This window comes from Chamaea fasciata, unplaced genomic scaffold, assembly GCF_029207755.1.
Source record: "Chamaea fasciata isolate MVZ Bird 193981 ecotype frontalis unplaced genomic scaffold, bChaFas1.0.hap1 SCAF_13, whole genome shotgun sequence".
Classification (NCBI taxonomy): Eukaryota; Metazoa; Chordata; class Aves; order Passeriformes; family Sylviidae; genus Chamaea; species Chamaea fasciata.
Window position 1 is genome coordinate 4,999,953 of NW_027094098.1, and position 26,581 is coordinate 5,026,533.

The window sequence follows — 26,581 nt, forward strand, 5'->3', positions numbered from 1 at the left end:
TGTTTTTCTATCCTATCCTCTTTGCTTAATTCTGCTGCACTGCATCTGCTTTTACCCAAGAGCCTACTACCGCACATACACACATATGCTCCTATTAGAACATCTAAACTCTTAACTTACCCTATAAAATCATATTACTACACTTTAAAACCCTTCACTGTCTTACCCAAACACGGTTTCCTACTTATTTAAGGCATACTCTTGTTTGTAACTGTAGGAACATAAGTTTATGATTTCTCTGCTCAATGTCTTTGTACCTTTATTCTTTTATGCCTCTATTATACCTAATAAGGTATTCTTTTAATACCTTATTATTCTTCTAATAATAAGTAATTCTTCTAATACCTTATTACGCGTATTATTATTATTATTTAACGTGTACATTAATCCAAGCTTCTCCCAAGGCTGCAAATCCAACCCTTTATTATCTGTGGAAGTTTCTATCTTATATTTTCCACACTGACTTGTGAGTTAGCAAAGAGAGAGCGACTCCTGGGGGAGCATCTACTGTACACAAAGTAATCACGTCGTGGGTTTTTGTGAGCTAATTAAGGTGGGGGCAGAGCCTGGGGAGGGGCAGAGTCTGAAGGGACTCTGGCTAAGTTGGCATCTCTGAGGGTCGGGTGCAGTAAGAATTCACACTCACGCCCAGCCGCAGCAGCAGAGGTGCTGGTAGGAGAGGAAAGAGCATTGGATAACGATACGTGACTAGGGCTAGAAATATTGGTTACATCCTGGGTCTGGCTTGTGACGGAGGACTGTCTCCTGAGAGCCCCCTGAAAGGAAGTGCCACTCTTGAAAGTATTGACTACTTCGATCTGTAACGGAGGAAAGAACGAGACAAGTTGGCTTCAAGTATGGATACAGTTGCATAAGTGACAGGAATAATCATGAAAAACAACAAATCAACCGTGCGCACGCTTCTACTTCAGTTGGAATCAAGGTGCCCCTTTTCAATGGTTTTAGAAATCATTCAGGGTTTCTGTCTGGATAAAATGAGGCAGCTCTGCAGGAGGTAGCAGAGCTGCATCACTTTAAACAAGTAGAAGATTTGAAATAATAGTTTTTTTAAAGTTTAAGCCATTTTATTTAGAGGTAAATAAAATCAGCTGGAATACTTGGTATAACTAATCTCCACTCTTTTTTTCCTACTGAGATTAAAATTATGTTGTTATGTCTCTCGAAGGGGAGAAAAGTTCAGTCACTCAATTGGAATCTGGGCGAGAGGGATGGAGATGACACTCACCCATAACAGAAAAACTTTAAAATTCAATATATGACTGCATTATGTCTACAAACCCAGGGTTGTCAGTACACTAGATTGATAAAATAATTCTTCCAATATTTTAGCTTTTTCTGTAATGAAAGTTTGTATAAATTTAGCACAGTGATAAAGAATGTTGGGGTTTTATAACTGGAGATTTAGAAATAATAACATTTTATCTTTATGCAGAGCACTTAAAAGCACCCTAGAAAATGATGTGGAACTGGATTGACGATCGGAGCAAATTACATGAAAATTTTCTCCTTATTTCCATGTGCCTGCTGTATTCCCCGTTTGACAGATCCATCCTGAGCACCTTCCTTTTACTCCCCACCACAGAGGATGAGTTAAAAATAGAGATGAGTATTTCAAGGCATCCTTTGGCACCAGTATAAACTCATAAAAAGCAGGCTCTGAGGACAGAGGGAAAGCCAGGGATTGGCAGGAATAAATCCCACAAATCCCTGCCCCCTCAAATGTCCTCTCAGTGCAACCATAACAGACAAAGCAGCAGAATATCCACAGGAGGAATTCAACCAACTACTTGTGTGAAGTAACCCACTGTTACCAGACCATGCAATCCACATTTTTGGAGATTCCCAGCCTAGAAAGAGGTAAATTGGTGGTATTTTTATCAATTTAAACAGCATAAATATTGGTGCAAACCCTCCTAAATTCTCCAAGTGGGAAGCACGAGAATGAATTTATGATTTCCTGCTGTGGCCAGATTTAGGAATAAATCAATTTGTAAGGCTGCATCTTTTCTTTAATAATATGGATGTTTCCCATCCCTTAGTCTTATCTTGGGCCATCACTGCTTCTTTTCCTGTGGGTTTTTATGGTCATAATCAACCCCAGCCAGCTGGAAAAGGGATCCCAGGTTACTAGTGTGCAATTATCACAGTGAATTTTCCTCTACAAAGCCCAAGGAGCTGATTTGTTCTGTCTGAGCCCTGGTACCATTTCACTGTGCACACCAAGGGCTGGGCAGTGCGCAGCAGTCCCCACAACATTGGAGAGTTTTGGGTTTTGGCAGCAGAATTACATGTCCAGTGCAAATCTCACAGTAAATCAGAGGACAGTGTGAGGTGAGTTTGCACGTGGGATGAGGGGCTCAGGTTAATGGAAAAGCCACATTGCTCAAACCACTGGTGATGTGGCACATTAAATACTCACCTGAAACGCCCTACAAAAATAGAATTAAATACAGATCTTGGGTTCTCAGGGTCTAACCCAGCTGACAGAGCACTCTTCAAAAGAGACCATTCAAAAAAGGCTTTAAAGTCTCTCGCTGAGGGCATGAAATGTTTCTTTCTGTGATAAACCCTGAGCCAAAGGGTGTTTCTAGATGTGCAAAAGTCTTCCTAGCAAACTGAAAGCCTTTGGTACAAGAGTGAAAAGATGAGGGAAGACGTGTATTTAATGGTTTCTTCAGAGAAGAAAATTTCCAGCCATGTAATTTCTTTTTCTCCTGAAGAAAGGAACTCCAGCTCTTCGTGGATATAATTCCTGGTGGGAGGATGACAACCTCCCCAGAATCCTAAAAGCTGAACATGCAGGGCTGTGCTCTGCCTGGAGCCAAGAAAGGTGAGAAGAACTTGGCCCAAAAGTCTATCTTCTCCAAGCAGAAAATAACGAAGAAGAAATGAGCTCATGGAAATAAACAGTGCATTTTGAGTCAAGATGGAACCTTTTCATGACAAAGGAATGCATTTATTCAGAACAATTCAAGCTGCTAAAGAGGAGAAAGGAAACAAAATTCGTAAGTTTAAAAAGATTTCCAACAGAATATAGGATGCAATCATGTTTTGATTATAGGCCTTCAGGTAGATGAAAAAAACTGTCCTACATTTGAAGCTTATCCATAAGGTTGACATTTTTCACAGCTGCCTCATTTTTCTCTATGTTCTAATCTCTAGAAGATCCAATTTTTTTAGGTGTATACAGCAAGTAAAAATATCAGTGATTAGCAATTAAAAAAAACCTGATAGTAGCAGAATAGTCCTGGCAGAACAGATTTTTTTTTCCTGATCTCTAACACAGAACAGATTTTCAGAAGCATTTCTGTTGTCATTAATGTGATTAAGACCCAGGTATCAATCCCCTAATCTCCAAGAGGGATATTAATTTAAAATTAAAAAAAACACCAAAACCTAAAGAAAAAAGCAGCCTTTCTGTATGAAATAAAAAAATTTCCATTCCACTTGCACAAAGCTACCACAATGTTTCCTGTATTAAAAGCTACATGGAAACCGTAAAATGAGGTGCTGGCGCTTCACCCAACTTCAGAACCTCTTGCCAGGACCGACTTTCACTGCTGGAAGGTTTGAATTGGTTCAAAACAAAAGTTTTCATGTTTTCAACATGAAAAATGAAGGGTGAAAAATGCAATCCAGAACCTCTGTGTGGTTTTTTAGTGTCTGAAGAGGAACAATCTTTAAGTAGCAGTTACCCTGTTGATTAATATATTTCAGCTTTTCCTTATATTCTCAGAAGACTTCAGGCAGTTGTTTCCCACCTGAGGCAGATAAGCAAACTGAGTTTCAGGATGAATGAAGCAGAAGAGGAAAGAATCAAGCCGGGAGTGTAAAATTCTGACAAACTTGAGAAGTTTTTGAATCTCCTCACTTCAGGAATTTCCATTCTCAAATGTGAAGGAACTGGAGAATCCTTCAATATACAATTAAAAGAGGTGAGATGCATTTTTCTGCTTTTGACTCAGATTATACAGTTTGACCTGAAGACGAACTTGGTGAACTTCCCAAAGGCTGTCAGACCTGCCAAGAGGGTGTGATCAGCCTTGCCTTCCCTCAGAATGAAGAATTTGTGAGAATGGCAATAAAAACTTGGAAAAAATTGCAGAAAACTGTTGGAAAGTCCTGTCTCTGTGCAATTTCAGACGCCTTTTAGACACTCCTCAACCGTGCATATTTAAGATAAGTTATTTGTGAAGCTTCCCCCCTCAGTGATCATCTGAGAGAGCTTTCCAGGAAGAAAACCCTTCCATTCTGAGAAGGGGAACACACATCCATCCAGAGATTCCCTACTGTGTATTTATCAGACAACAAAATATCTAAACGAACAGAAGAAGGCCAAAAAGAGCATCAGCAGTTGATAGCCAGTCTCTGGCTTAGTTATGTGCATTTTTCATACACCTTTTTTTCAAGTAAATTGATGCATGTCTTCACAGAGACAGAAAAATCCCAGTGGAAATCCCTCCTCTGGTGTCTGGGGTTAAACCCTCTGTTTGAGAGAGGATGTAGACAAAAAAATCTGTTTAACACTGCCAAGTTCTGTCAGTTGGGATGGGTTTAAATGGGAGCACTCTAAGGAAGATGTGTTGGTTATCTGAAAACAACACCCAGCCTCTTGCAGGTTCTTTGTTTCAGCAGTGAAGGCTTTGCTGGGAGCTGGAGCCATCCGTCCAATAGTGACTGGAGAGAAAATAAGGGCAAATGATCCAATATACAGCACAAGTGTGGAAACTGGTGTTGTTAGGCCTGAATGACCAATCTGGTCCTGAGCACAGAGTTTCATCCTGGTCTGCCATCCGCAGAGGTAAAAAATGAGGGGATGCTCTACCTTCTTCTTCCACATCTCCAGGAGTGCATTAGACAGCAGAGGATTCTTGCAAATCCTCCCAGGCATGCTAAAGACATCTCAATCTTCTTCCAGGAGATCTTCTTTTGCTGGACTCCTGAGAAATGTGTTACAAAGGAATGAATCCACCTGGATGGGCCCCACACACAGCTCAGGGGCCCTCCAGCAGGGATTAAATTTGACCTAAGTCCATCATTGCACACCTGGGCACTACTTTGGAATCTGTTGGCCTATTTTCTTTTTTTTTCATTATCATTCCACAGATGTGAAATGGATGCCAAAAAAAAAAAAAAATAAAGTCATTGAGTAAATAAAATGAGAAGAATAATCACAGAGGCCTCTTGGCAGACAGGAAGGAGACATCCTACTAGAGGTGCTTCTACAACTAAGAGCAGAAAGGAAACTAAGATGGATGTTAGCAAAGAGATGTAATTAACGTTCATTTGGGTTTAAGTAGTGTAAAAGAATAATTTCTCTGTGAATTAAGTGAACAAAGAGATGCAGAACTAAAAGCTACCTCTCAGACTAGACAGAGAACTGAAAGGATGTAATTTGCTTGGTGTTGCTTGAAGCTGTTTACACTCACCCCAACCAGAAAGACATCCTGACAGAAGTGCCAACAGGCAACACTCCTCCTACAGCCACCAGGGAGAAAAGAATGCACATTTAGAGGTCATCTTCCCTGAAGATCACCAGTACCTGGGCAGCTGTTTGGCATTTGAATTTTCTCTAGTGATGAGTACTCCTGACTCAATGGAGTCAAGACACACAAGCTCAAAGCTGAAGATCCGTATTTAATCACTTACCACAGACCCCTGGGAGTCCCCCAGCTCTCAATCTCTCTACCGGCAGTTTCCACCCTCTTTATTTTATGCTCTGCAGATGCAGCCAAGAGACCCCACTGCCCTAATCTGACTTCTTTTCATCATTTTTTTCTAAATTCATGGCTGCATCTTCCCCCCCACCAAAAAATGTATCAATCTGTAGATGTGAAAGAGCAGAATGTGCTGTTTATCTTGGATGAAGACAGAAACCCCAAATCTTCTGAGACAAAAATGTTCTTTAGAAGATTCTTTCAAGAAAAAAAGATCTTTTTCTTAATTATTCACCTCTTTTTCTTGTCAGGCTCATGTAAAACACGCACACCTGATGTGGTGATATCTGTTCTCTGTTGCAAGCTGGCAGAAACACTTGATCTTAGAAAAATCAAGCAGAGCACACCTGAGTGCAATGAAACACTTCACTGCAATGGAAAAGGCAAAATACTTCACATGGTTTTCTTCAGCACGCCAGGACAAATTTCACAGCTCCTTAACCTGCGCTATTTTTAGCACCATGATTCAGTGCAATGGTTTGCTATATTAAAAAATGCTGTGGTTTTTTTTGTGTTTGGCAAAAGTTTGGGAGAGATATTTCTCAGGAATCATTCCTAATAGCCAACTCTTACACCTCAATATTTAATGGCTGCTTAATTCCTAATAAAATCCAGAACCACATTTTTCATTACCTAATAGGAAAGAAAACCAATCCCTTTTAATCATGATCGATGTGTGGCTGTGACAGAACCAAACAGATTTATTTTTATAATCAAATTGGACGTCATACTTCAGACTCAATTTGAGTTATTCTGCTAGTGCAACAATGGCAGCAACAATGGGTTTTTTTGGTTGTTTGTTTTTTTTTTCTCCACAAATCAAGCAATACGTTTTATAAAGCTTTCATAACATTCTGTGAGCTGACATTGACCAAGCAGCACAATTTTATGAGCTGTCATCACTCCAGGAGAAAAAAAAATCCACTCATCGTATTCTCAGATCACAGATTCCTGGGTTTGCATTTTAGCATTTTATACCTTTTTAGTTCATCGCTTCTGCTGCACACAGCCCCTGTGCTCAGCTCCCCTGTTTTGTTTTTCATGTTTTTCCTTCGAGAACAATTAACCAGTGCCATCCTCCACACATACAAACACTCCGTGGCTTTCCTGCTAACGTTATCTTGCCTTGATCTCACATTGATCATTTCTTTGGGTTTTTTTAGACCTTGTGGGCATTTATTTTTAGCATACCTGGGTTTGGATTCTGTTGAGCCCTCGGAACCAGAGGATTTGTCCACGTCGGAGTTCTCTCTCTGCATGATCTATTTCTTCAACATCTTCATTGAGCTCTTCCTCTGGGACCTCCTCCTTCTCAGTGAGTCTCCCTGCCTCCTTTAAAAACTTTAGCCTACTTGTTGGGATGGTTGCAATGACCTAAAATTATAAAAAAGTACTGAAAACATAAGCCTCATTCAAGAGCAACAGTACAACAATCTGCTAATTACAAAAGAGCAATCATATTTTTGTAAGATCTATAAAGGTGAGCTAAGGCTGCTCCTAACAGCACTTTGCACTTGGACAACTCCATTTTAGTCCCAAAAATATTTAAATTACCGTGTAAACAATTAGCATGATTTGCACTACTAAACCACAGTGTGGAGCAAGTTCAAGGCTGGGAAAAGTCTTATGAATAAAAGAAATAGGAGATAACACAAGATGGAAATATTTCCAATGTAATTATGTAAAGAAAACTTAACCAGGTTGATAGCTCTGCAATTAGAGTTTGGATATTTTTAATGACTTATGGTAATGAGAGGTGAAAATTCAGTGTAACCCATGCTGATAAAACTTCTCACACTCTCTTGTTTCATGACTTCAGCTTCCCTTTGTTCAGCAGCTGGGATGCTTTTCCGGCCTTTATCAAAATGGAGTTTTCTGAAAGGTGTGGATCTGGTTGTTGGCTCTCTCACAGGGCTCTCTCACTCTGTGTCCCTACTACCAATAAATTCTGATTAACATAACCCCTCTTCTTGTTCTGTTTGCCCACCCAAGTGGTCCTTGGAAGTAACTAATACAGGAGAATAATCTTTAAAAATTGCAGACACTGTAGCTGGACAATTATTTTAAATCCGTTTCAGTGTTACCCTGTTGGGGAGTCATTTTCTCTTTGTTCTGATTCCTTGCATAAAACCAGGAGCAAATTATGGCAATTTAAACAAGACATTACCTGGAACACACTGAATGCTTAAAGTAAATCTTCTACAAAGCAGATTGTTAGACCCACTTAGCAAAAAAACTGCTGCAATTTTCTTTTTTGTTTTCATTTCAGCAGCAAGCAACCACAACTGTGAAGCTCAGATGTATGAAAAACGAGGAGAGAATTGAGACAGCTGCAGGAAAATTGGTGAGGAGAGCTTTGGAAAACTGGAATGGATGCAGTGAAAACACATGGAAAGGTTCTGAATATTTCCAGGGTGAAAGCAAACCTTTGAGTTTGCTGAAGGTCTCCATGAGCTTCACAATCCACAAGGCCAGTTTTATTATCATGTTTTTAAAGACAGATAGGAAAAAAAACCAAACAAAAAGAAAACAAAAAAACCCAGAAAAAACCAAACCCAGCTTCTACACTACTATAAAATCATTTTAAAGTGGGGGTGAAAAACAAGATGAAAACCTGGAAAATTAATGGTGTGACATGAGCAAAGACAGCAGGAGAGAAAAAAAAAAAGAGTTAAATGCTCATTAATTAAATACTTACTGAAAGTCCTTCAGCCTCCCAGCTTTCAAACTACAATGCCAGCACTCTACAGAGAGAAACTACTGGGATCTGATGAAAGTGATGGTGATAAAGGATTTTTAAGCCAATATTCATAAAAATAACCGTACTGGGTCAGGACTCTGTGTGACAGAATGTTCCTCACTTTCAGCACCTCAGCCAAGCTGATGAGACTCCGCTCTAATTCTTTTCTTAAGGTGTTTACACGGCTTTTTTGATTACTCATTTATTTTCTGTATCTGCCAACACCCACCCAGTTCAGGACACACACTCAATAGCTGCAGATTAAAGAACTAAATATTATTCCTAGGAAAATGATCACCATTTTAATAAGTAATCAATAATTCTGGGAATGAGAAATGAACTACTTTAGAGAGTCTTGGTTTTCAGAAGAGATGGGAGCTATTAGAGAACTGTCCCTCAAAGCATCCCAAATTGACTTCCTGGAAAGTTCTCCTTAAATTCCTTTCAAAGGTGCCTGCTTTGACACCAAAACTTGGAAATCTTGATTGCTGCTCATGGTTCACAAGAACAGTGGGTTCAGGATGTGGATTAAAAGAAAAAGAATAATAAATTTGTTTTGTGCTGAATTAGAATGAGTCACAGCAGCAGAGAAAAAGCTGAGATGGAAAAGAGAAGCATCACTGCAAAAGGAAAAGAATTCTCTCTCACTGAAGAGTTCCACAGACTGCAAATCATGTAAATATGGACATAATTGACTGGTTTTCAGGTTTTTTGTTTTTGTTTTTGGGGTTTTTTTGTCACTAAATATTGACCACAAGACAATTTTTTCCCCTCTGTATTTGCTTTCTTCTCAGTGATAAAACTGTGGAGGTGTTCCAATATCAGTTTTAATTTAACAATAAACCTGGGGCATGTAAAATGGAAAAAAATGCTGATATTAATATTAGTTCTTGATGGTTACAGATAACAAAATTTAGAAGCTAAAAAATTGGTCGAAGACTGGGGGAAAATTTCACAGCTGAATGAAATAGTTTGGATTCTTCTCCCTCTCTCTGCTTGACTCCCCCTTTCTCTAAAAGTTGGTTTATTTTCCAAACAGTTGGAAAAAAAACCCAAATAAATCCTTCCTTTCTGCGATTAATAAACCAATTTTAGGTCTTCTTCCTTAAGTCAAACCTCAAGTAATTATTACAGCAGAATCATGTAATAGTGGTGGTTTTCAGCCATCATTCAGATATGCATTAAAAGCTGTTCTGATTCTGAGCTTATTTCTAAGGAAAAATGAGGCCAAACTGTCAAAAAAAGTGAATTTTTTTCCCAGAAGACAACAAATAATCAGATTTGAAAGCAAGCATTTATTCACTACAGTTCCAGGAGAACCACAGCAGAGTTCAATTGCAGTGGGCAATTTCTTGACTCTTCACAGAGGCAAACTGTGGATCTACAAATCTCTTACATCTGAGGGAAAAAACTTCAACTCCACACTTTTCTTTACTGCACCAGCTGGCAACAACTGAAATGCCCTGTTAATGCATTCAGAGGTGAAAAAATATTATTAAATTTGCAACCTGTGATTGCACGTGAAAGAATAATGTAGGATGTTAACAATACTGATTGTGTCTGTATGTCACTTCCAGAGAGTTAATCCCAGTTTATCTAATATCATCTCATTGCCATTTGTTTCTTCATCAATATATAATTATTTGTTAGCCAATGATGACAGAGGATATAGCAGAAATTGAAAAGGACACTTCAATTTAACTGCCATTTTCTACAATTATTAAAGGCAAAAAGAAATTTATTTTTTTTTCACTTCCTCTTCCATCCTTCACACACTGAATTAGGTGGATGGAGAATCAGTGCAGGAATATTTTAGAGGCGCTGGAATTTTTTCCTATGACAGTAGCTAGAATGACAATTTCAGCGAGGGAATGAGTTGGTTGACCTAGAACTGGAATTTCATTGCAGCTCCAAAACTTTGCCACACCCTACAGGAGGGATTCTGTTCCAGGGAAGGTCACAGTCCATTTGCTGTATTTTTGGTGACTGAAAGACTTAAGTTGTGACTGAATATCTTTCACAAAAAAGCCTGACTGAAGCTGGCCCTGGTGATAGCACACCCTGCTAGAAAGGAAAGATATGAAAACCAACACAAACCCCGCAAGGAACAGAGGGATAAATTATTCTTACTAATAAATCTCTCCTTGAAGCTCTCAGAGATAACCTTGGGTTTCAGTGAGGGCTGCACTGGGCACTGAGAGAGAGCAAGGACACAACAGGAATATCAACAATCTCACACCTTTGAATGTGCAGCTTCCTGAATGCTTACCTGACCCCACACCAGCTCTCCTAATCCAATAAATACACACCACATCCACTGGTCCAGCTGCAGGGGAGAACAGCTGAACGGTTTTCCTCCAAACTGGACAATTACTATCTACAAAGAGAAGCACAGAGGAAAAGGGGTCAATTTTTCAGGGGGATAAGGCAGCAAAACAAAACAAAACAGCTGCAGAATTTTGGTCCCAAAAACCCCCCATCAAACCCCACAAACTTCTGCATCCCCAATTAAAAGTGAGAAAAAGCCATACCAGTTCAGACTAAAGTTCCTCAGCCTCATATTTAACAGTGGTCAGATATGAATGGTCAGGAAGAGAGAGAACAGGACAGTCCCAATGTGCTCTCCGAGCTCCTGAGTATTCCATACTGGGGATTTATTGACCCTGATCCAGTTCATTTTGGAATGTCCATCGCAAGAGAGACTTTTCCCTCTGAGTAACCTTTTATTGTGCATTTACAGATGTGCTTCAAAGAGAGACAGAGGGCACAGAAAACTCTAGACCTGTTGGAGGAAAGGGGTGGGAGAAGCCCACACCTTCAGCAGGATAACAACACACAGAGTCTGAGCAGACTGAGAAGGTTTTGCTAACTGAAAATCAGATATTATTGATATTTCTTGTTAATATTTCTGCTGCAAAACCAGGCACCTGAAATCACAGCCAGAGATTTAAATTGTCCAAGATTTAAACTCCTGATTTTGAATTAGTTGTTAAAGACCATCACTGTGAAGTTCTGCTCCTGTCACTGCTGCCCTTCCTCCAATATTTAGTTTATTGATGAGTTCCTCTTTTCAAACCACTGTAGCCCAAGTTCAGACTGCTCTTTCCACTTCCTTCCTCCTCCCAGGAGAAAGGTGCCAATACTGAGCTGCCAATGCAGAGCTGAGCAAAAATGACAAGATAAAAATACTTTTCTAAATGATAATATCAAATAGTTTCAAGTACAGGACGGATGCCAGCAAAAGAATGGATGCAGGAGCAGAAGGAGGAATTCTTAAAGAAGAAAACCTTAGGAAAAATGTGAATTACTGTGATTATGCTCACTTGTGATCAGACAGCAAACTCAGGAGAGGAACATGAGGAATCACAATCCAGGGGCATTATTGCTGGGAATACTGAGAAGTGTTGGGCAGCGGTATTGAACAGAAGAACTGCTCAGCATCAGATATTTGAAGGTAAATTTATCTTTTCAAGGAGTAATAAATAATTGTAAAATGCTTTGTTGGTATGCTATTACACAATTTCTTCCTTAAAAACCAGTGACAATATCAATGATGGCTGTTATCATTGGATATGCTAAGATTAATTTAAGAATGAACCTAGTTGCAAGGATCAAAATTCTGTTTTATTAGTATGGCTTCATAGCATTTCCCATTATTAACACTTGTATTGGTTGAGAAAATACATGAAACCAAGTGGTTTAGTGTTAAATGGGCCTCCAGCATCACTTAATTTTTTTTTTTTTTTAAAGAAGACACAGAGAAGAAAAGCCCCAAACAAAACGGGGTGGATTTGTGACGAACAGTAACTGATTCTTGCCCAGAGCATTACCTGAATGGCAAATGTACCCAGGACAATAGTGCAAAAAATGGGATTTCTGAAGATGCCATCGAAGACGTTCCTCTCGCCGTGGATTTTGCGGGCATTGATCTCGTTGAAGAGCTGCATCATGACAAAGGTGTTGAAGATGATGGTGTAGTGCTCGGAGGGAGGAGAGTGAAGAGGGGCGTTCCTCCCACTGTCAATCTTAAACATTTTCTCACCTAGGTGTAAGACAAAAATAAAAGTTTCCTCTAGAATGAATCAAACCAATTCATATTCCTCTTGTTTTCTTTAGCCTGTTGCCTTCTCTGCTCTGCTTTAACACCTTTCTAGGTAAAACTTTTCTTGCACCAATGAGCAAAACACATCTCTCCTGAGCAAAAAGCTTTTCAAATGCTGACTCCTATCTAAAAAACTCTATACCTACACAGTGCTGTCAGGTCTATGTTTATCCACCCAAGCACTCAATTCTTTCAGGTGTAACAAATCTTGAGGTCATTGCCAGTGTGGTTGAATTTTTTTACAGTTGTTAGAAGCCCCTCCTCCTCATCAGGCTTTACCCATTTACTAATCCTGTAACGTCTTCCAAAAATTGAAGGATATCAATGACAAAAAGCACAGGCGTTCCTGGTTTTAAATAGATTTGGGGTTGATCAGCGGCAGGCACTTGCTGTTTAGTTTGAAAATTCGGCTTTCACTCACAGATCTGACCAATAAAAAAGCAAGATTCAACCCATGATGAGTAACTGTAAAAATGTGGTGAGTTTTGAAAAAATGAAGTTAAGTTTGTTGGGTTTTTTTATACCACAGCCTGACAGGACCAGACAGAGAATTCTGGATTTCTGATGCCTCAAAGACATTTAACACATATTCAAATACAATGAATTTCTAAATTAACCAAAAAAAAACCCCCAAAAAACAAACAAAAAAAAAAAACCACAAAAAAAACCCCACCACCAACTTTAAGTACTGGTCTCTGAAGAAACCTCCTACAAAAACCAGGCAGTATTATTTTAACAAACTAGAAATAATTCTCATTAATTTGAAATTGAATTATGGAAACACTGAGTTTTGCACATCATGTCACTGCAAAAGCTGAGCCTTGTGGAGTTTAGAAAGGAAAAGACTATTTCCAAGGCTTATCAGAAAATAGTCCGGGGTGTGTCATTCAAAGTATGCAGGAGTTTTCCAAAGACACACAGAAGCAATTAGAATAGGGAGGAAAAGCCAGGTTTGCTTTTCATCTGGCTCAGTATAAGTATTTTAAGCCATAAAACTCATCAAAAACCCATTCTAGCTCCCTATAAAATTCACAGAAGTCCTTGTTCCAAGATTCATATCACATCAATTACCAAGACTTTCTTCACATGTTTTAGACAACCTGAAATTCCAATTTCCTAATGCAGACATTCTCAAAATTCCCTGTAAATCCAAGAATGTTAAGACCACCTCTCTTCAGAAACCTGGAAATTCTTTTGGTTTAATTCCACTGTGAACAGATCATCACCTCCTCTGAGCATCCCAAATAAGCTGCCAGATGGCCATAAAGTGGACAAGGCTTTCACAATGGAGCTCGAAAACCTCCTAAAAATCACAAATTTACATTTGCAGTTTATCTGGAAGTCTGTACATAAGGAAAAAAAAAATCTGAAAGACAAACGTGATTCAACAGTGACTACAAAGTGACAAGAAGACAATACCCAACTGAAAAAAATCATCTGTCCTTTGAGAGGGTTCAGTTATTATTGTGGAGCAACAGAATCTATTATTAGCTCCTACTATTCCCCGCAGCAAGAAACATTTCTCCTCGTTCCCTCCGCTCTCCAAAATACAACCTATAAAAAGCATCCGTTGGTGGCAAGGCCTGAAGAAGAATCCAGTAATCCAATAAATTAGATTTTTGCCCCCTTTTAATATCCATTCCAGAAATTAAATGTCAAAGCAGAGTGTTATTTGTATCACTTAATGCTGATTACTCACTTTCCATACCACTTAAGATCAACATTAATTCTGGACTGTGGACAACACTTTGCTCTTGGTAAAATGGATTTTAATTTTTATTGTGGTTTGTTTTGTGGGGTTTTTTTTAAATTGGTTTTTACATCCCTGCTCACCACAGCAAGTCTCACAATGAAATTTTAGTACAGAAGCCGCAGGGTGGATTCACCTATTCACCTATTTAACCCATCGAACTCCTGTTTAACCCTGTGTGTTCACAGAGACGTATCACCTCTCCAACGGCTATATTAGCTGTCAATTTTCCTGCCTAGTCACTGATCGGTTTTACTGTAACATCCTTGAAAAAAATCACTTCCTTCCCAAACTGCTGCGCAACACAACCTTCTCTGCAGTGTTTCGATACAAACTTTTGCCAACGCCCAAACCTGTATTTTGTGAGGGGAAAAAAAACTCAATGAGGCCATTCCCAAGGTAACAATGTATGGAGAGTTACCACAACGTGATGCCTGCTGCGCTTCCCAACCCATCAACCAGGGTGATGGAGGCAGACAATAAATGTGCATTAACTTGTTACATTTTAAAGCATTCTGGCCCATCGGCCACACAACCCAGCTGCTGGTGAGCTGAGCACCAAGTGGGGGTGAGCTTCTTGATGCCTTAAGTTTTAGCTTTCATGTTTCCAAATTCTGTATTGCCTAGGTGTGTAGTTCTGAGCCTCACGTTCAGTGTCACTCAACTCTCTTCTCAGAGCAGGGAGACAAAAGAAATCCTTTTCCTGCCCCACACCAAGGACAACTTTCAGGCCCAACAGCACAAACAAGGGTGGGCTGAAGGGAGGAACAAGAAGGATGGGACCTCACAACCTGAAGCTGGAATTGGACAATTAAACCCCAATATGCAAATGCACCAAAAATTATCAAAGTGTGAGACCTCGTGACCGGTCAGCCATTCTGTGACCATTCTGGGTCCACCTTGAGTGTAGCCCTGGTCAGGTCCTGTCCTGCCCAAGGTGTATCCTAAAGGCCTTCAAATAAATATCTACTTGGTTGTCTAGCTCTGCCCAGTCTCTATTTCAGCTCAGCCTGCCCAAGGCATCATTCTCACCGACAAAGAGCAGGGTGAAGATGAGGGTGAGCTGGTAGACGGCGTGGCCCAGGATGTTCTTCATCATGGTGCGGGAGATGAGCGGCTTGTTGCGGCCGTAGGGTTTGCGCAGCAGCAGTGCCTCAGTCGGCGGCTCCGTGGCCAGCGCCAGCGAGGCAAACGTGTCCATGATCAAGTTCACCCACAGCATCTGCACAGCCTTCAGGGGAGAGTCCTGAGGGGAAAAAACAAGAGGTCTTGTGTTTCCCAGGAAAAGCCTCGTTTTCTTTTATTTCCCAGGAAAGGCTTTCATTTTTTCCCATGGGACTCAGAAATCCCCGCCCTGAGCTACTGGGACCCTTCTTCCATTCCTTCTGCAGGACCAGGAGCACAACGGTCTGAGCAGAGAGAAATTATCTCCCTGCAGGCATTTAATCAGCACCATTCTCAACCACAAAACTCATATCAAGCATGGCGGTAACTCTTTATAACACCTAGTGAAATGCCCTCCATTCCTTCATGCGTCGTGCTTGAATTTTCAGCTCAATTTAGATATAACTAGAGAATCCAAGTTTGTCTCCTGGAAAAGAAATTATATTGAGACAGATTAAAAAAGTAACGTTTCCTTTATACTAAAACCTGTCTGTATTTTTTTTTTCAAAGAAAGCTTGAAATTATTAAAAATTTATGGAACAATTACTGCAACATCTTGATACATTACACTTAAAGAAGATCTTCAACAGAGTGACAGAATTTTTAAAAAAGCCTGATATTTTGATTAAAAAAATCTGAAACTTATTAAACTCTATCAAATATTAGAAAGCAAGACAACCTGTTATTTTACTAGTAAAAGGAAAGTATATTTGGAACTACGGAAATGGAATGAAAAACCCCAAATATTGGTATTTGATGCAGGATGTGGTTTCTGAAGCAGCTCTTCAGTCACTAGAAGGAGCTCTTTCCTCACACAATCCTGAAAAGTCTGTGGTCATAATATAGAGGACTTGAGGTCATGTTTAAAACCCCCAAAATTAACTAAATAAAGCAAAGTACACAGATCTCAGGAGGATGCTGGACAACTCTTACCAAGTTTTGATGTGTAACTCCTTGGGGCAGCTGTGATGAGAAAGATGTTTCAAGGAGCCAGGGCAGGAAAAACAAAAAAACCCCAAAACCTCCTGTGTCTTTAGACTCTATGAAACAGGTAGCATTAAGCAGCGTCTGCTCCCTGCTCCAAACAGACCATTTTTATCAGGGGAAAAAAAAAATCACCAAAGTAATAAGGCATCAACATGACAAATGTTATCATGAAATTGAGTCACTGTGCTGTGTGAAAGCTGGAAGAGGGAGCACTATTTCTATGCATTTCATTACCACGGTGCTGCAGCAGCAAAGCGAAAAAAAAATGTAGAGGACAGGATACAAACAAAAGCAAAGTCAACAAAACTCCCTGAGAACTCTCCTCATTTCTCCAAAGGGTTAAATGTTAATTTTTAATGAAGTACCCTAAAAGACCAAGGGCCAAATGCATTCAGTATCCCATGGACTGATAGAAAACAAGGGTAAGTGCTTTGGTCTCTTGAGCATCTGGTTTAGATTCCAAGTCTCCCCTGAGATAAAATATTATTTCCTCTTAAAAACACATTTTGAACACATTTACACAGATTTTGATGCATTTCATTTATTTGAAAACAAACAAACAAACCAACCAACCAAACTTTTGGCTTATTCAAAGGGATGGAGAAAAGCAACCTCGTGTTTCTAAGTCTTACAGGTTGGTTTCATCATGGCAAGGAGGACTACCAGCATTAATAGATTTTTGACCTCTTGGTTATGGGTTGCATTAACTGGCCTTATCTGCAGAGCTCAGCTCACTCATTTGAAACGCAGCTGCAGAAACAGGAAATGTCTTTGCCTTTGGAAGTGGATAACAAAACCTAAAAGTGATCATGAAAACCTTCATCCCAAATTGAGACTTCATTCATTTTTATTAACACTACTGGCTCCAACAAAGAGAGCAATTGCAGTAAAAAGCAGTTTCTGGCTGGGGCCCACAGACCCTCGATGGACTCAGGTAAAAATAAAAACATCTTTTCTGCTGAAGAATTATCCTTGTCATGTTTTTGCCTGTCTCATTAATAAGTTTGAGCAATATTCTCTGTTTGATCTGTTACAATAACTCAATTTCCGCTTCACACACTAAATTCTCTGTCAATAAAACCAAATTTCCCCATCACATTTAACAGATGGAGTCAGAGATTCAGGTGTCTATCAGAGCCTGCCATATTCCCAGCAGAATGGAAAAGGCAGGTTGTTTCAGTCTCTAAATCACACAACTGTAATCGGCAGTCATCAGTTTTGGCAACAACATGTTGTCACCATTTCACACTGCCAATCACCTTGGGTGCCTGTGGTGCCCCTAATAATTATCTATTATTGGCAGTGCTACACTGCTCAGTCAAGTGTGAGCTCATTCAAGGCTGAAGCCAAAACATTAAATACACATTAGTCTGGGCAGGCGGTGGAATGAAATTGCCATTGCACCCCTATCTGATTTCTGATTAGTTGGTGGAAACTGAGGAAAATATATATCAGCTAAGGGGCCTGGGCTCAGATTTTAGTCACTTATGCAAGAGGGATGCAAATCAAAGTTCTTTTCTCTGTGTTTTAGCCACTAACTGACCAGCCAATAATCCTTAATTCCCCCTCTGGAAACTTCGGGGATGTGAACCACCTAAAATCACCACTTATTCATCAAATTCCTTTCGCTCGACCTTGGAATAGGTTAGCCTTGGCCTAGAGGTAAAAGGAAAATGTCCCTTAAATCAAGTGATGTTACACTTCATCTTGGAAACACTTAAAAGTACAAATCGCCAAAGGCTGGAAATAAACTACAAATCTTTCGTGACATGCAGAGCCTCGCAAATTTTAGAGCTTGTTAATTTTGATTTAGGTGACAAGCTGCAAGGGAACAAAAAGGTATTTTCACCCTTACCTCTTTACTCCCGTTTGCCACAGAACACATGCAGGGATTCATAAAAATGAGCATTTCTGGGAGTTACCTTTCTATGCATTAATGCAAAAAAGGTCACTGTGCTGCTAGATCACACTGTCTGCTAATTGTATGGAAGTGACAAACTCAATCCCATTCCCATGCCTTGCCAAAACAAAGCTAAACAGTACAGACCTTGATTTTATATTACAGCTGTTTCAAGTTTGCCAGTGCTATTATTTTAGAATTTGCCAAGTACAGTTCTGCAGTAAAACATTATAACCATGTAAATTACTGCCTTATACATGTAAGTATAGATCATCCTCATTTTTTTGAACAAGATCTGTAAAAACAATCAGTGATTCATGCAGCAGTTCATTACTCCAGTGCCTTTTAATTAACATTTAATTTCCCAAACATAATGTCCTATGGAGTCACTGTTTTCAGTTCCTAATGTCTGCTAAAACATTAAGTCTATCTCAAAGTGCAAGAATAATAATTTGAATGTAAAATGTTAAAACACAGCCTTTGTCTTCCCTTTCCTCAGTTCAACCTTTTTGAAGAGTTACAATTGCCTCAACAGTCGGAGACACGGACCAAATCTGGCACGGAGAGAAACCTGCTGGCTTCATGTCTCCAGTAAAAAAAAACTGTTTCCATTTGACTGGGCTGCGTTTTAAAATCTTCGTTTTGTTCATACCCAGATCACTTTGAACAGCTCCAAATGTAGTAAGCTGATGTCCTCTGGGTGCTGTGGGGGACAGGGAGCAGGCTGAGCCCATAGAGAACTCTATGGGACACCCAGAGATGTGGAGCAGTGACTCACTGCCAGCGCAAAGCTCACAGGAATCGTAGGCAGAGCTCCAAAGAACCACCCTCACTGAATCAGTCAGGGGCTCTGCGAAACTGTTATTCAGAGAATGAAGTCAGAATATAAAGGTTTGTAACTCATAAATCCACTGGAAAAACAAACAGTGGGTTTAAGCTGAGGCAGCGGTTGCAGAAGAGGAAGAACAATTCTGCACCAACTGGTCAAGACCACCACACCCTGATCACAGTAAAAGTGTGCAACAGGCACCACAGGGAAGGCAGCAAGAGGGGACTGAGTGAGATTAATTAAAAATAAGGTAAATGAGCCCAGCTAAGCTGCACCGAGCCACACAAACCATTCTGGGAGAAACCAGGGGTGTGAACTCCTCCAGGGTCTGTGCACACAGAGGCTCAGAGGTAAAACTGATGCCTTCAGTTTGAGCTTCCATGTTATCCAGAATCTGTGCTGCCCAGGGGTTCTGAGCCTCACATTCAGTGTCACTCAGCTCTCTTCTCAGAGCAGGGAGACAAAAGAAATCCTTTCCCTGCTGCACACCAAGGACAACTTTCATGTGCAAAAGCACAAACCAGGGTGGGCTGAAGGGAGAAAACAAGGATGGGACCTCACAACCTGAAGCTGGAATTGGACAATTAAACCCCAATATGCAAATGGACCAAAACTTATAAAAGTGTGAGACCTCGTGACCCTTTGCCCATTTTGTGACCATTCTGGGTCCACCTTGGGTGTAGCCCTGGTCAGGCTCTTGTCCTGCCCAAGGTGTACCTTAAAGGCCTTTCAATAAATATCTGCTTTATTCTCCAGCTCTGTCAGTCTCTGTTTCAGCTCAGCCTTCCCAAGGCACCAAAACCACCCCTGCACCCCAGACTGAGGGCTCCTGAATCAGCTTCCCACCAGAGACTTCTCCAAGCTCTGTTTTCCTGGATGACCCAGATCTCAGAGCGCCTTACATAATGACAGACTCACAACACAGAAGTTCATTATTAGCTGAAAATTCAGATCTTGTGGCTTATAGATTGAGCTGCTGCAAACTGAAACAGGGCCCCGCGTAAGTGAGATCTCTTGGAGGGGTGCTTGTGGCAGCTGCTGTGCTAAGCTTGTCAGCAGGTGACACTGGATCTGTAATTCTTATGCTGCTTAGAATATGGTTGCTGTCACCTTAACATGACTTCGTGCTGGGAGCCAGGGGAGACATGAGAAACAACCATTTGCATTGGTCCTGTGTATATAATAAGTTCTTTGACAGCCCACTGTTTGTCCTGCATGAGCTTTTTCTGGCACTGGAGCACTGCAGAGGGTCACAGAGACTTTGTATACATCTCTGTCTGCTGAAACAGCAAACCAAAACAAAACAGAAATTGTAGATATGGTAGATATTCTCTAACAGCAGCATCTTCTTGAAGCGGGCATTGGGCAGATGAAAAATGAATTTATATGTGCTTAAAATTAACAGAATTAAACTAAACAACAGTTCCCTGAAGTGGAATTGGCAAGGACCCTCACTTCATTAATCCATTCAAGGAAAAAAGGAGCAGATTATTAAAACGGGCACTAATGGTTCCGTGTTCTGCCTAATTTTTTTTAAGCCTCTCCATGGGCCTCCCAAGGTGCTCTGGACTGAACAAATTGTCTCCTGCGTGGGCAATGCACTCTCTGGGTGCCCCTTGAAGAGCTGGCTTCACTCCCACCACACTCACACAGTCATTAATTAATTCATTAATACAGAATTGCTGTGCTTTCACTCAGAGTCCTGCAGGGAGATGACCACATCCTCAATATTTACATGCACACCAGAGCAATTGCAGGATCAAGACTGAATAAATTAAGCCCACTAAGTTGCAAAGCACAAGCCAAGTGTTAAAAAAAGGTTAGTCCAAGCAAATATTTTATTATCTTTGTACTTCCTTTAAGCACAAATCAAAAAGAGTAGGTGAGTGTAAAGGCAGCTTCATCCTGAAGCGTCCCAGTGTGCTGGTTCCAAACTTCAGAACGGATTATTTGAGAGGTGGCATGCGGAAAACAGAACAAATTATTACCTAGAACGAGTTATTACCTAGAGAGAATTTTTCTCATTCTAGGTATAAAAAGTCCCCAAAAGGACAGCCTGTGTAATGTTCATTAACCTGAATATTAATGATGGACTGAAATTACATTCTGTGTGTCAGAGAAAGCCAAACTGACCACCTAAATCAAAGGAAAACTCAGTCCAGCGTGGATTTTCTTCATCTTCATTTTGAAGGTCACAGGAAGCTGTGTTGCCTTTTGGAAACTACAGATTTTAGCTCTGTTTGTTTGTTAAGGACTAAAACATTTTAGTCAAAATCTTTCAGTCAGACCTGTGCACAGCTCTGCAGATTTGGAGGTACATGTGTGCACCTAGACTGTCGTAGGCAAGATTTTTTTGGTAGAGTCCTGAACTTTGTGCTGGAGCTATTTTCATAGCAACCAGAGGGTACAGCATGTTCCTAAGGGTAATTTTTAGCAAAGCTTTCAAGCCAAACAGAATGTCCTTTGGCTGGCTGGAGTCAAAGCCTAACACAATAATGTGCGTTTGTGAGGCAAAATCCGTCTTGAATGAGACAGAACCGGAAGCAGCTCGAGATTATTCACTCTGAGAGTAAACAGTGGCAAAGGACAGAACTGCTGCCTTTCTGCTTCCGTTTCCACTTCAGCTTCTCCCACACTTTTCCTTTGGGTTTGTATCTTTACTGCCAAATTAAGGAATTGCACGAGAGTCTACTTGCAAAGTCACCCAGGAATTCCAGGAGGCGCCCACTAAAAAACTGTGAGCAGGGACAACAGACCCAGGGGTGGTCTCACAAGCCTCTGGAGCAAGAGAAATGCACTGGGCCTGATCCAAATCCTTCTGGAAGCCAAAAGAATGATTCAAAGGATGAAAAAAGCTCCAAAATTAAAAAGGGAAATATCCTTATACTGATAATGCGCTTCACATCCACTTAGATTTGATTTAAAACAGTCCTTGCACTGATCCAGCAACGTTTAACCTCTTCAGGGATAAAAAATTATTTGGTTAACAACTAGAATGAGTTTCCCTTCGTTCTTTCACAAAACAACTGAAGAAATGCTGGGCATTGACCAAGAAATTTCACCTTAAACCAATATTTACAGCCAGACACTAACTGTCAATAGAATCAGTTCCAGTGATGGTGCTGTCGCTACCCAGCTGCCTGGCTGGTTTTGTACCACTTGTAAAAACCTCCCAGAGTTTCAGTCCTTATTCCTGTGTTACCAGCAGTGACCATTTCACAGCTGGGCATTTTCTCAATATGCTGGAAAATATTTCCAAGGGGAAATTCATCCAACTTGGCTGTAACTCCATGAATTTTGTCCCTCAGCACAGGCTCAGTGGTGACAATAAGGGACCTCCAAGGCCTCCGAACGTCAGCCAGGGCGCAGGAGAAGTTTGGCCTCGTGGCCTTGTCAAGGTACCTGGGTTTCTGGTTGCAAGGATCAATTCCATGATTCCAATGTAAGTTTAGCCTGGAGCAGAGCTGATGACTTATTCATTGCTTTGCTCTGGTGTGCCTGGGCTGAAATGTACCTGCTGAAACAGGTATGGGCATCTGGGTGATGCACCATGAGGGAAGCATCAACTTTCCCACAGTGCACCCCAATCCAGGGAGGCATTTTGTAACAGCATCTGTCTGTAGTGTCTAAAATATACATTATTGTAGGGACTGACAGCACTAAACCCCACATTCTGTTATTTTCTCTTTAAAACAAAAACCTTACACTGTACCGCATATATCCTGTTGACCCTCTCGAGAAAAAATTATAAATTGAGACAAAAACATGTTTGCTTTGAGATATACCCCTTGCAAATGACCTGGACATGTTGCATGTGCACCTGGATTGCACTGAGGGATTAATGGAGTGGAAGAAAGAGAGGTCTAAGTCCAACTCTATGTGTCATTTAGTTGGTTTTTCATCTGCATATGGAATTAAAAATAACTGCCTGAAAGCAACAGAATAATTTTATCAGTCAAAAAGATTGGGGTTACTTCCATGTGTCAGCACTGCTGTCTTGAAAATAACCTCATTCCATAACGCATTAAAAAAAAAGTATTTATTAGTGAAGTATTCTGAGAGGAAAAGGCAAATTCACATAACCTGCTCCTTTCCCAATCCATGTTGTTTTATGTTTGACCATCACAGGCTCAGGGATGACAACACTAAGGGAAGAAAAAAGCTCCTAAGTGAGTTCCTTTGGGAAAAAAGGTGGATTAATCCAGCCTGATGCCAGCAGCTCTTAAACCCTCAGCAGCCTCCCCCTTGGAATGCTCAGGAGAATTTCCAAAGGTTTGGATACCATGACAATTTTTTGCCTGTTCTTTTACATACCTTTTATGTATTCTCAGTGCCCTTACTATGCATACTTGTAATTCCTTAAGTCTGATAACTTAACACGGTCCTGATAGTCTGTTAAGCCAGAAAACCAAACATCCTGAAGGCCTTGCAGTTAGAGGCCAGAAAGCCCTGCACTATCTTGAAAAACCAAGGTCCCCTCTAAAAGACATACTGTAAAGATTTAGCCCATCCAGGAAAAAATACTTCAAGATAAAAAGACGTCACACTGTTAATTCAGCATCTCATTGGGGCATCTTTTTTAGATATGCTAATTTTCAAGGTCTGTAAAATTGTATACATGATCTATTGTGTGGACGCAATTCAGCGTGCTCCACCTTGGTGAAGTGTAAAAAAGAATCCTTATTAAATACCACAAAAATCCTTATTAACTACCAAGGTAGAAACCCTTTATCCCTTTGCCATGTCTAACTCTTCATTTTAGGACCAAGGGAAAGGCATCAGTTTACTTGCTGCGTGCCAAACAGGAATCCAACGCGAGGCCCCACTGGGAGCAGTGGGATCCCTGGAGGATCCCTGGAGGATTTCAGCAGGATCCCGGCAGGAATGGCTCACCTGTGTGATGCAGGCGCCAGTGAAGGCCACGATGACGGCCACAATGTTGACGGTGAGCTGGAACTGCAGGAACTTGGAGATGCTGTCGTAGACGTTGCGGCCCCACATGACGGCCTTGACAATGCTGCTGAAGTTGTCGTCCGTCAGGATGATGTCTGAGGCCTCCTTGGCCACGTCCGTGCCAGCGATGCCCTGGGGAAAGGGGTTGGGAATGAGATTCCCTGCTGGAAAGCACAGATCTTCATAGTCAAAGCCCACAGCTTTTTATACTTCCTGGGACTTTGCTAATTCAGCCTGGTTTTGAAGTGAATTAGGCCACAGAAGAGGGAATTGAGAGAGAGCAGAGGAATTCATGTGGTGATGGCTCTGAGTATTTTATCAGCTTAAAGACTGCTGATCATCTGAGTTCTTTTTGTCATTGATGATGTTTTTTTATTATCCATGAACAGAATTGCTATGAAAAATGAGAATTATGTGTCTTATATAGTCAGAGTATGCATGGAAGACACCTTTCCAATTAGTGGTGGATTTTACCACAGCAAAAGAGAACTCCAGTTTTGTGAAGGAAAAGTTCATTTTTCTGAATGGGCACAGGATTCTGCATAAAGCAAACAACTAATTAGACAAACTCCTGAAGAAGGATCAAAACAAGCAATGCCAGTGAATCCAAGTGAAATAAAGAATTCTGAGTTGATGTAACTTGTTCCTACCAATATATTCCTTCACTGAAAAGTAATAACTAAGCAGCTTTACATTTAATGAATGGAAAAGCCTTTACAGCAAATTCATAATGGCACAAACATCAAGATTATACCATTGCAAAGCCAACATCAGCTTTTTTAAGTGCTGGTCCATCGTTGGTTCCATCCCCAGTCACAGCTACCACCTGCCTCTGTTCCACCTGTGTGCTGTCAATAATACCTGCAAAAAATGTAAATACGGGTGTGTGTTTACAGACACTTATGGGCAATAATTAGCAAGATAAAACGTCCCCGTAAAAAAGCAGCATCTGTATAATACAGATTGGATAACACCACACTGTTTTACAGAGATTAAAAAGGGAGATCTTTAAGGAAAAGAATGATGAAAGCTGTGGCATTACCACCATCCACTACTAAACATCACCATTAGAATTTACATGGAAAGTTCTGATCCTGCATCATCAACACATCAACAAAACCTGCACGGGCTTCAAAGGGAATGAGAGCAGCTCATTATGTCCTTTTGGCAGATTCCTGCTCTTTAAAGTTTTGTGTCACAGCCCATGATCAAACATCAGTGGAAAGGGTTTGCCAAGAACTTAAGTTCATGTTTAGGGCTCTCCTAAACTGGGACCCAGCTGTAATATCAGCTTTACTAAGAGACCTTCTTAACCTAAAGAAAACAGAAGCTATTGATGAATTTTATTTAGCTGGAGAATTTTAGCAGCCATGCTCAATTCTGCCTGACAACGATTAAGGAGATATAAACTACTTCTTTAAATTCTGGAAACAAGCACTTTAGTAAATATATATCATAAAATAATTTCTACTTTCCCTTTAAGATCATTTGAAAGAACAAAAAACCACTCTTCACTTGGTGAATCAAGTTTTTCATGCAACAAGGCTGCAGCGAATTATTTTCCACTTATGTGGATAGGGAAAGTCAGGAAAATAACGAAGAATTTTTCAGAGGCTACAGAAGCAGCTGAGGTTTTTTATAGGATGAAGATACAAGATGAAGATCATTCACCACTCATGTTTCTATTTCCATGGCAGGGTCCATTTGAGTACGAGTCCAGAACACGGGATTATTATGTGGGATACAAGAACACTTTTCCATTTTGATAACTTAGGGGAGGAAAATGACAGAATTCCTTTTGCTAACACATTTTGCACAAAGTCGTTACCTCCAAAAAGAATTATCCAAACCTACCCAGTGGGAAAAGCTTTCACTCTGCTCTGAAAAAAAAATCCCTCCCGTATCAGATAACCAAGGAGAAATAGGAAATTGCAGATTACAGAGCAATAGCTGCCTCTTGGCAAGGTTCAGGCTTATCAGGCACCAGAAGATTGCAGTGCCCTGTGCAAGCAGTTAGTGCCCTGTATTTTTCAGACTTATGAAAATGAGAAAAAAAGCCCTATTCACTTTCCACTAGTAGTATGATCTCAGAAAAATGGCAATTACTCTGATAAGATCTTATAATTAGAGCTTTCAGTTTGTTGGGGTGATTTGCCTTTGGTATTACTAAATAAACAGGAACATCATCTGTCACTACTGTTAAAAGCATTTACTTGGTCTTGCTATTAACACATCCCTTGATCTTAAATTAATAGTTTAAGGTTCTGAAAAAAAAAAAAAAGTCATTAAAATCTCTGTCTCATTACGGTATTAACTGCTCCAAAGATGTTGACAGTATCTGCTCACAACTGGGTTCCAAGTGGGAGCACAACCCAATCAAGTTGAAGAGGCTCTGCTAATAGAGATAAATGGATATAA

The 26,581-nt window shown here is 40.4% G+C and overlaps 1 protein-coding gene across 16 annotated transcripts in view; it reads right to left on the minus strand.

The window, feature by feature from the left end:
* ATP2B2 (ATPase plasma membrane Ca2+ transporting 2) overlaps positions 1–26,581 on the minus strand; it is a 389,757-nt gene that overhangs the window by 10,760 nt on the left and 352,416 nt on the right. For 10 of the 16 annotated variants that reach the window (XM_066195263.1, XM_066195265.1, XM_066195262.1 and 7 more), the window contains 6 exons: positions 24,918–25,024; positions 24,104–24,295; positions 15,363–15,576; positions 12,309–12,520; positions 10,748–10,855; positions 6,930–7,112 (listed from right to left, as the gene is read on the minus strand). In XM_066195263.1, coding sequence (XP_066051360.1) covers positions 6,930–7,112; positions 10,748–10,855; positions 12,309–12,520; positions 15,363–15,576; positions 24,104–24,295; positions 24,918–25,024 — 1,016 coding nt within the window. Of the gene's footprint in view, positions 1–646; positions 819–6,929; positions 7,113–10,747; positions 10,856–12,308; positions 12,521–15,362; positions 15,577–24,103; positions 24,296–24,917; positions 25,025–26,581 lie in introns of all 16 variants that reach the window. The other 6 variants (XM_066195268.1, XM_066195272.1, XM_066195273.1 and 3 more) reach the window with 3 other exon arrangements.